At 51.8% G+C, this 10,392-nt stretch overlaps 1 protein-coding gene across 1 annotated transcript in view; it reads right to left on the reverse strand.

The window, feature by feature from the left end:
• LOC115160291 (WD repeat domain phosphoinositide-interacting protein 4) overlaps positions 1-9,925 on the reverse strand; it is a 26,300-nt gene extending 16,375 nt beyond the window's left edge. The window contains exons 1-8 of the mRNA XM_029710653.1: positions 9,723-9,925; positions 9,332-9,377; positions 9,136-9,210; positions 8,782-8,886; positions 7,959-8,064; positions 7,718-7,812; positions 7,565-7,587; positions 6,928-7,136 (exon numbers count right to left, since the gene is read on the reverse strand). Coding sequence (XP_029566513.1) covers positions 6,928-7,136; positions 7,565-7,587; positions 7,718-7,812; positions 7,959-8,064; positions 8,782-8,886; positions 9,136-9,210; positions 9,332-9,377; positions 9,723-9,725 — 662 coding nt within the window. The 5' untranslated portion in view covers positions 9,726-9,925. The remainder of the gene's footprint in view (positions 1-6,927; positions 7,137-7,564; positions 7,588-7,717; positions 7,813-7,958; positions 8,065-8,781; positions 8,887-9,135; positions 9,211-9,331; positions 9,378-9,722) is intronic.
• Between the last annotated feature and the right edge of the window lie 467 nt (positions 9,926-10,392).

The raw sequence follows: 10,392 nt of genomic DNA on the forward strand, positions 1-10,392 counted from the left end.
AGGGTCTGTTCCTCCCTCCCAGTACCAGTAGAGTGTAGCAGGGTCTGTTCCTCCCTCCCAGTAGAGTGTAGCAGGGTCTGTTCCTCCTTCCCTCACAGTACCAGGGTCTGTTCCTCCCTCCCTCTCAGTACCAGTAGAGTGTAGCAGGGTCTGTTCCTCCCTCCCTCTCAGTACAAGTAGAGTGTAGCAGGGTCTGTTCCTCCCTCCCTCCCAGTACCAGTAAGGTGTAGCAGGGTCTGTTCCTCCCTCCCACTCAGTACCAGTAGAGTGTAGCAGGGTCTGTTCCTCCCTCCCTCTCTGTACCAGTGGAGTGTAGCAGGGTCTGTTCCTCACTCCCCTCCCAGTACCAGTAGAGTGTAGCAAGGTCTGTTCCTCCCTCCCTCCAAGTACCAGTAGAGTGTAGCAGGGTCTGTTCCTCCCTCGCTCCCAGTACCAGTAGAGTGTAGCAGGGTCTGTTCCTCCCTCCCTCCCCAGTACCAGTAGAGTGTAGCAGGGTCTTTCCTCCCCCCTCCCAGTACCAGTAAGTGTAGCAGGGTCTGTTCCTCCCTCCCTCCCGTACCAGTAGAGTGTAGCAGGGTCTGTTCCTCCCTCCCTCTCAGTACCAGTAGAGTGTAGCAGGGTCTGTTCCTCCCTCCCTCCCAGTACCAGTAGTGTAGCAGGGTCTGTTTCCTCCCTCCCTCTCAGTACCAGTAGAGTGTAGCAGGGTCTGTTCCTCCCTCCCTCCCATACCAGTAGTGTAGCAGGGTCTGTTCCTCTCCCTCCCATCAGTAGAGTGTAGCAGGGTCTGTTCCTCCCTCCCTCCCAGTACCAGTAGAGTGTAGCAGGGTCTGTTCCTCCCTCCCAGTATCAGTAGAGTGTAGCAGGGTCTGTTCCTCCCTCCCTCCCAGTACCAGTAGAGTGTAGCAGGGTCTGTTCCTCCCTCCCTCCCAGTACCAGTAGAGTGTAGCAGGGTCTGTTCCTCCCCCTCCCTCCCGTACCAGTAGAGTGTAGCAGGGTCTGTTCCTCCCTCCCTCACAGTACCAGTAGAGTGTCAGCAGGGTCTGTTCTCCCTCCCTCCCAGTACCAGTAGAGTGTAGGCAGGGCTCGTTCATTCCCTCCCTCCCAGTACCAGGTAGAGTGTAGCAGGTTCGTTCCTCCCTCCCTCCCCAGTACCGTAGGTGTAGCAGGGTCTGTTCCTCCCTCCTTCCCATAGTACCAGTAGAGTGTAGCAGGGTTCGGTTCCTCCCTCCCTCTCAGTACCAGTAGAGTGTAGCAGGGTATGTTCCTCCATCCCTCTCAGTACCAGTAGAGTTTAGCAGGGTCTGTTCCTTCCCTCCCCTCCTCAGTACCAGTAGAGCTAGCAGGGGTCTGTTCCTCCCTCCCTCCATTATACCAGTAGATGTAGCAGGGTCTGTTCCTCCCTCCTCCCCAGTATCCAGTAGAGTGTTAGCAGGGTCTGTTCCTCCCTCCCTCCCGTACCAGTTATAGTGTAGCAGGGTCTGTTCCTCCCCCCACTCCCTCCCTAGTCCCAGAGTAGAGTGTCAGCAGGGTCTGTTCCTTCCCTCCCTCCCAGTTTACCAGTAGAGGTTGTAGCAGGGTCTGTTCCTCCCTCCCTCCCAGTACCAGTAGAGTGTAGCAGGGTCTGTTCCCCTCCCTCCCTCCAGTACGAGTAGAATGTAGCAGGTCTGTTCCTCCCTCCCAGTACCAGTAGAGTGAGCAGGGTCTTTCCTCCCTCCCTCCCAGTACCAGTAGAGTGTAGCAGGGTGTTCCTCCCCTCCCTCCCTCAGTACCAGTAGAGTGTAGCAGAGTCTGTTCCTCCCTCCCTCCCTCCCAGTACCAGTAGAGTGTAGCAGGTCTGTTCCTCCCTCCCTCACGTACCAGTAGAGTGTAGCAGGGTCTGTTCCTCCCTCCCTCTCAGTACCAGTAGATGTAGCAGGGTCTGTTCCTCCCTCCCTCCCTACCAGTAGAGTGTAGCAGGGTCTGTTCCTCCCTCCCTCTCAGTACCAGTAGAGTGTAGCAGGGTCTGTTCCTCCCTCCCTCTCAGTACCAGTAGAGTGTAGCAGGGTCTGTTCCTCCCTCCCTCTCAGTACCAGTAGAGTGTAGCAGGGTCTGTTCCTCCCTCAGTACCAGTAGAGTGTAGCAGGGTCTGATCCTCCTCCCTCTCTCAGTACCAGTAGAGTGTAGCAGGTCTGTTCCCTCCCTCCCTCCCAGTACCAGTAGTGTAGCAGGGTCTGTTCCTCCCTCCCAGTATCAGTACAGTGTAGCAGGGTCTGTTCCTCCCTCCCTCCCAGTACCAGTAGAGTGTAGCAGGGTCTGTTCCTCCCTCCCTCTCAGTACCAGTAGAGTGTAGCAGGGTCTGTTCCTCCCTCCCTCCCAGTACCAGTAGTGTAGCAGGGTCTGTTCCTCCCTCCCAGTATCAGTAGAGTGTAGCAGGGTCTGTTCCTCCCTCCCTCCCAGTACCAGTAGAGTGTAGCAGGTCTGTTCCCCCTCCCTCCCAGTACCAGTAGAGTGTAGCAGGGTCTTGTTCCTCCCTCCCTCTCAGTACCAGTAGAGTGTAGCAGGGTCTGTTCCTCCCTCCCTCCCTCCCCAGTACCAGTAGAGTGTAGCAGGGTCTGTTCCTCCCTCCCTCTCAGTACCAGTAGAGTGTAAGCAGGGTCTGTTCCTCCCTCCCTCTCAGTACCAGTAGAGGTGTAGCAGGGTCGTTCCTCCTCTCAGTACCAGTAGAGTGTAGCAGGGTCTGTTCCTCCCTCCCTCTCAGTACCAGTAGAGTGTAGCAGGGTCTGTTCCTCCCTCCCTCACAGTACCAGTAGTGTAGCAGGGTCTGTTCCTCCCTCCCAGTATCAGTACAGTGTAGCAGGGTCTGTTCCTCCCTCCCTCCCAGTACCAGTAGAGTGTAGCAGGGTCTGTTCCTCCCTCCCTCCCAGTACCAGTAGAGTGTAGCAGGGTCTGTTCCTCCCTCCCTCCCAGTACCAGTAGAGTGTAGCAGGGTCTGTTCCTCCCTCCCATCCCAGTACCAGTAGAGTGTAGCAGGGTCTGTTCCACCCTCCCTCCCTCCCAGTACGAGTAGAGTGTAGCAGGGTCTGTTCCTCCCTCCCAGTACCAGTAGAGTGTAGCAGAGTCTGTTCCTCCCTCCCTCCCAGTACCAGTAGAGTGTAGCAGGGTCTGTTCCTCCCTCCCTCTCCCAGTACCAGTAGAGTGTAGCAGGGTCTGTTCCTCCCTCCCTCCCAGTACCAGTAGAGTGTAGCAGGGTGTGTTCCTCCCTCCCTCCCAGTACCAGTAGAGTGTAGCAGGGTCTGTTCCTCCCTCCCTCCCAGTACCAGTAGTGTAGCAGGGTCTGTTCCTCCCTCCCTCTCAGTACCAGTAGAGTGTAGCAGGGTCTGTTCCTCCCTCCCTCTCAGTACCAGTAGAGTGTAGCAGGGTCTGTTCCTCCCTCCCTCTCAGTACCAGTAGAGTGTAGCAGGGTCTGTTCCTCCCTCCCTCCCAGTACCAGTAGTGTAGCAGGGTCTGTTCCTCCCTCCCAGTATCAGTAGAGTGTAGCAGGGTCTGTTCCTCCCTCCCTCCCTCCCCAGTACCAGTAGAGTGTAGCAGGGTCTGTTCCTCCCTCCCTCCCAGTACCAGTAGAGTGTAGCAGGGTCTGTTCCTCCCTCCCTCCCGAGTACCAGTAGAGTGTAGCAGGGTCTGTTCCTCCCTCCCTCCCAGTACCAGTAGAGTGTAGCAGGGTCTGTTCCACCCTCCCTCCCTCCCAGTACGAGTAGAATGTAGCAGGGTCTGTTCCTCCCTCCCAGTACCAGTAGAGTGAAGCAGGGTCTGTTCCTCCCTCCCTCCCAGTACCAGTAGAGTGTAGCAGGGTGTGTTCCTCCCTCCCTCTCAGTACCAGTAGAGTGTAGCAGAGTCTGTTCCTCCCTCCCTCCCTCCCAGTACCAGTAGAGTGTAGCAGGGTCTGTTCCTCCCTCCCTCACAGTACCAGTAGAGTGTAGCAGGGTCTGTTCCTCCCTCCCAGTACCAGTAGAGTGTAGCAGGGTCTGTTCCTCCCTCCCTCTCAGTACCAGTAGAGTGTAGCAGGGTCTGTTCCTCCCTCCCCTCCCAGTACCAGTAGAGTGTAGCAGGGTCTGTTCCTCCCTCCCTCTCAGTACCAGTAGAGTGTAGCAGGGTCTGTTCCTCCCTCCCTCTCAGTACCAGTAGAGTGTAGCAGGGTCTGTTCCTCCCTCTCAGTACCAGTAGAGTGTAGCAGGGTCTGTTCCTCCCTCTCAGTACCAGTAGAGTGTAGCAGGGTCTGTTCCTCCCTCCCTCTCAGTACCAGTAGAGTGTAGCAGGGTCTGTTCCTCCCTCCCTCCCAGTACCAGTAGTGTAGCAGGGTCTGTTCCTCCCTCCCAGTATCAGTACAGTGTAGCAGGGTCTGTTCCTCCCTCCCTCCCAGTACCAGTAGAGTGTAGCAGGGTCTGTTCCTCCCTCCCTCCCAGTACCAGTAGTAGGTGTAGCAGGGTCTGTTCCTCCCTCCCATCCCCAGTACCAGTAGTGTAGCAGGGTCTGTTCCTCCCTCCCAGTATCAGTAGAGTGTAGCAGGGTCTGTTCCTCCCTCCCTCCCAGTACCAGTAGAGTGTAGCAGGGTCTGTTCCTCCCTCCCTCCCAGTACCAGTAGAGTGTAGCAGGGTCTGTTCCTCCCTCCCTCTCAGTACCAGTAGAGTGTAGCAGGGTCTGTTCCTCCCTCCCTCCCTCCCAGTACCAGTAGAGTGTAGCAGGGTCTGTTCCTCCCTCCCTCTCAGTACCAGTAGAGTGTAGCAGGTCTGTTCCTCCCTCCCTCTCAGTACAGTAGATGTAGCAGGGTCTTGTTTCCTCCCTCTCAGTACCAGTAGAGTGTAGCAGGGTCTGTCCTCCCTCCCTCTCAGTACCAGTAGAGTGTAGCAGGGTCTTTCCTCCTCCCTCCCTAGTAACCATAGGTGTGCAGGGTCGTTCTCCCTCCCAGTATCAGTACAGTGTAGCAGGGTCTGTTCCTCCCTCCCTCCCAGTACCAGTTAGAGTGTAGCAGGGTCTGTTCCTCCTCCCTCCCAGTACCACAGTACGTGTAGCAGGGTCTGTTCCTCCCTCCCTCCCAGTACCAGTAGAGTGTAGCAGGGTCTGTTCCTCCCTCCCTCCCAGTACCAGTAGAGTGTAGCAGGGTGTGTTCCTCCCTCCCTCCCTACCGTAGTAGTAGCAGGGTCTGTTCCTCCCTCCCAGTATCAGTACAGTGTAGCAGGGTCTGTTCCTCCCTCCCTCCCAGTACCAGTAGATGTAGCAGGTCTGTTCCTCCCTCCCAGTACCAGTAGAGTGAAGCAGGGTCTGTTCCCCTCCCTCCCAGGTACCAGTAGAGTGTAGCAGGGTGTGTTCCTCCCTCCCTCTCAGTACCAGTAGAGTGTAGCAGGGTCTGTTCCTCCCTCCCTCCCATACCAGTAGTGTAGCAGGTCTGTTTCCTCCCTCCCAGTACCAGTAGAGTGTAGCAGGGTCTGTTCCTCCCCTCCCAGTACAGTAGAGTGTAGCAGGGTCTGTTCCTCCCTCCCTCTCATACAGTAGAGGTAGCAGGTTCTGTTCCTCCCTCCTCTCAGTACTTGTAGAGTTAGCAGGGTCTGTTCCCTCCCTCCCGTACCAGTAGAGTGTAGCAGGGTCTGTTTCCTCCTCCCTCCCTCTCAGTACCAGTAGAGTGTAGCAGGGTCTGTTTCCTCCCTCCCTCCAGTACCAGTAGAGTGTAGCAGAGTCTGTTCCTCCCTCCCCCAGTACCAGTAGAGTGTAGCAGTCTGTTCCTCCCTCCTCCCAGTACCAGTGAGGTAGCAAAGTACTGTTCCTCCCTCCTCCCTAGAGTACCAGTAGAGTGTAGCAGGGCTGTTCCTCCCTCCCTCCAGTTACCAGTAGAGTTTAAGCAGGGTCGTTCCTCCCTCCCTCTCAGTACCAGTAGAGTGTAGCAGGTCTGTTCCTCCCTCCCTATCAGTACCAGTAGAGTGTTGCAGGTTATGTTCAATCCCTCCCTCCCATACCAGTAGTGTAGGCAGGGTTCTGTTCCTCCTCCCAGTACCAGTGAGTGTAGCAGGTCTGTTCTCCCTCTCCTCCCAGTACCAGAGTACAGTAGTATGTGCCTCCTCCTCCCGTCCGTAGTGTGCGCCGTCCCTCCTCCAGTACCAGTAGAGTGTAGCAGGGTCTGTTCCTCCTCCCTCCCTCAGTCAGTGGAGTTAGCAGGTCTGTTCTCCTCCCTCGTCCAGTTACAGGTGTAGCGGTTCCCCCTCCCTCCCAGTACCAGTAAGTGTAGCAGGGTCTGTTCCTCCTCCCAGTACCAGTAGAGTGTAGCAGGGTCTGTTCCCCCTCCTCCAGTACCAGTAGAGTGTAGCAGGGTCTGTTCCTCCTCCTATTCAGTTACCAGTAGATTTCGAGTGTTCGCGGGTCATGTTCATAACCTCCCTCCAGTACCAGTAGAAGTGTACAGGGTTGTTCCTCCCTCCCTCCCAGTACCAGTAGAGTTTAGCAGGGTCTGTTCCTCCCATCCCTCATCCAGTACCAAGCTAGAGTGTAGCAGGGTCATGTTCCTCCCTCCCTACTCAGACTACCAGTAGAGTGTAGCAGGGTCTGTTCCTCCCTCCCTCCCAGTACCAGTAGAGTGTAGCAGGGTCTGTCCCTCCGTCACTCCCAGTACCAGTAGAGTGTAGCAGGGTCTGTTCCTCCCTCCCTCTCAGTACCAGTAGAGTGTAGCAGGGTCTGTTCCTCCCTCCCAGTACCAGTAGAGTGTAGCAGGGTCTGTTCCTCCCTCCCAGTACCAGTAGAGTGAAGCAGGGTCTGTTCCACCCTCCCTCCCTCCCAGTACCAGTAGAGTGTAGCAGGGTCTGTTCCTCCCTCCCTCCCAGTACCAGTAGAGTGTAGCAGGGTCTGTTCCTCCCTCCCTCCCAGTACCAGTAGAGTGTAGCAGGGTCTGTTCCTCCCTCCCAGTACCAGTAGAGTGTAGCAGGGTCTGTTCCTCTGCGTAGCTCCACTAGTTTGTCTCTGGTGGTAGTATCAAACAGTCTGATCAGGGTGCCCTTACGGGAGGCCGATGCTGCCACGCTGCCAGGCTGGTTGAGCGCCAGGCAGGCGATCTCACTCTGGTGGGCGTTGATGGTGAAGGGCGCAGACGAAGTGCCAGGCTTAGTGTTGGACAGGTCCTAAGGCGGAGAGAGGGATGCAGAGGGAAGGAGAGAGAGAAGTAGAGGGAGGAGAAGGAGAGGGAGAGAGTTGAACACCGACTAGGACCTCATGTATTATGCAACAGTTTGTTCATTTCACTCTATGGCAGGGTTCCCCAACTGTTGAATTTTCATTGTTGGATATAAAAAAAACTGTTAAAACACCAGGAAATCAGCTTCAAGTGATTTTAATTTGGGAAATCTGTTCCCAAGTATTTCAGTGAATAATAGAGAGACACGTGATCATAAATTAATGTTCTGCTTCTTGCAGTTCATTTGCAGAGAGTGTGAGTGAGAGAGAGAGAGAATACACAGATCTATCAGATAAACATATCCACTTGTGTTTTGTTTGGCTTAACTATCCTTGTGGGGACCAGAAGTCCTCACAAGGATAGTAAAACAAGGACAAGTGGGGACATTTCGCCGGTCTCTACAAGGAAAATGGCTATTTTAGGCTCATGGGTTAAGTTTAGGATTAGTTTTAGGGTTCGGTTTAGTTTTAAGGCTAGGGGTTAGGGTTAGGGAAAATATAATTTTATAAAACAAACATGTGTGTGTACCTTTAGGGTTGTCTCTGGTGTCAAACTCAAACAGTTTCACAGGGTTGTCAGGGAAACTGTAGACATAGATTCTGTTCTTTAACACAATGATGATCCTGAGAGAGAGGGTAAGCGAGGAGAGGGTGGAGAGAGAGAAATCAGAGGGAGAGAAGGGTAAGTTAAACATCTTCAAACAACACACTATAGGGAGCTCTATGTGGAGTTGGGGTTTGTTCCGGAGAATGTTCAGATAGTCACTCACTTGTCGTGTCTCATGCGTACTGCCAGAACAGGCTTGGTGAAGGTAAACTCCAGCACCAACTTGTCCTTGGGGTCCCTTCCCACCCGAGCATCATCCCAGACCAACACTAGGATTTGAAACTATACATCAGTTTATGAATTAAATTAAATCAATATCACATTTCTATATCAATATGAACCATTTATATAAATACTAAAAACAATCAGTTCAAGTCACCCATTTTCTCTTGAAAGTCACTTAGATTGTGAGCAGGTGGGCACTGCCACAATTGAAACAGACTCAGCAATATGGCATTGTCACGAGCAGCACCACATACATTGAGATGAGAGAGATGCAAGACTTTGCTATCACAGTCATACAGAGAGTATATGAGCATGGGGGTGCTTCACGCTGCTACAACATGATAGCTAAGGGAAGCAATTCTGTTGCATAATGTTTCTTAAGTGGAAGTAAATGGAACGAAACAGAGGGACCTACCTGACTTTGTCCAATAGAAACTTGTTTTGCTCTGTTTTATTTCCGTTTGGTTCTTAAACGGTAAATGTTTTCCGTAATGAATACACTCCAGAGCAAATGGAACGAAATGGGGAGAGACCTACCTGACTTTGTCCAATAGAAACTCTAGTTTTCTTACGTTTTAAGTAAACGGTTTCTGGCGCAAAACGTTTTCCAACAGAATCAGAGTAATGAATACACCCCAGCTTTAGGTTAAGTCCCTCGCTTCAATGTTCTTAGTTGTTTGGGAAATGTTCCCGATATTGTGCACAACTGACTCTACCTTTAAAGTCATTTCAGTAATTTAAAAAATATGTGGTCCGCTCACCAGAGATCTCCGAGAACTTGGGGTTGACTCCACCTCCTACTACAGCCAGCAGGTTGGAGCGATGCAGCATGGAACACTGGGCCACACTTCCCACCTGCTCATGGTCTGACACACACAAATACAGTTTAAACACACAGAATACTAACACACACAGCATACTAACACAGACTGCCTATACCACAGGTCTGAAATACATTTACATTTTAGTAATTTAGCAGACACTCTAATCCAGAGCGATTCACAGTAAGTAGTCAGTGCATACATTTTCATACTCTTCCCGTGGGAATCAAAGCCACAACCCTGGCGTTGCAAGCGCCATGCTCTACCAACTGAGCCACATGGAATTCCACTCACCAAGGTGTCCCTTCTCCATAAGAGGCTCCACATTGTATATCCTAACACCTGTCTCCATGGCACAACAGAAACAACCTGAGGTAGAGATCAATAGAGGGGGAAGGGTGTAAATTGACACTGTTTGAAACAAGACTGATAAACGTGATGTCCTCTCCTATATATTTACGTCTGGCTTCACAGAGTATTATTGTCTTACTCTGGTCCTGGTTGAACTGCAGGCTGTTGACTCCTCTCGGTCGGGCCTTGCTGACGTAAAGCAGATGTTATCAGCTAGTTAGCTACAAATCAGAAGAACATTTAGGCTTGGTTCTGCCTTATGGACAGGGCGAGGCATTCTGATTGACAACAAAAGACAACGGTTTTACAAGTGACACAACAATCTAAGTGGTTTTCGAGAGAAAATAGGTTAGCCATCCTGGTAAACAAACGCCAGGCAGTGACTAACTCAAGCTACCGACAATTAGGTAGCTGATGTTACTATCTAGTCACAGTATACAGCACAGCTGGCGTAGCTATAATGTACTGCTGCAGTTATCGTAAGAGCTGTATCATATTCCTGGAACCGCTTGAATTGTTTCAAAGCTTACCATGATAGTCCGATAGAAAACGAGCTGGGTTAAAAGAGTAATCGGTCTTGAGATGGCTAAAATATCTCAACAACAAAACTAACTACATAGTAACGAAATATTTTGTTGTTGTTATTTTTCTTGCAAATGACGTCGGCCCCGTGTCTCTGTTTTCTGACTTCTTCTGCACCTCCAGACCACAAACAAGTCATGCTGCCATCTAGCGTGCTGAAGGAAAGCCCAACAATGTTAATATTGTTACAAAGCACATTTAGTGTATGTGTGTGTGTATATATATGTGTGTGTCAACATAGCCGCGGGTATTACGGGTGCTGAGGGTGCCCCTGAAAAATCTGAAGAAAAAAACAAGTATATATATATTTAAACTCAGCAAAAAAAGAAACATCCCATTTTCAGGACCCTGTCTTTCAAAGATAATTCGTAAAAATCGAAATATCTTAACAGATCTTCATTGTAAAGGGTTTAAACACTGTTTCCCATGCTTGTTCAATGAACCATAAACAATTAATGAACATGCACCTGTGGAATGGTTGTTAAGACATTAAGAGCTTACAGACATTAGGCAATTAAGGTCACAGTTCTGAAAACTTAGGACACTAAAGAGGCCTTTCTACTGACTCTGAAAAACACCAAAAGAAAGATGCCCAGGGTCCCTGCTCATCTGCGTGAA

Source organism: Salmo trutta, chromosome 23 (assembly GCF_901001165.1).
Source record: "Salmo trutta chromosome 23, fSalTru1.1, whole genome shotgun sequence".
NCBI classification, from domain to species: Eukaryota; Metazoa; Chordata; class Actinopteri; order Salmoniformes; family Salmonidae; genus Salmo; species Salmo trutta.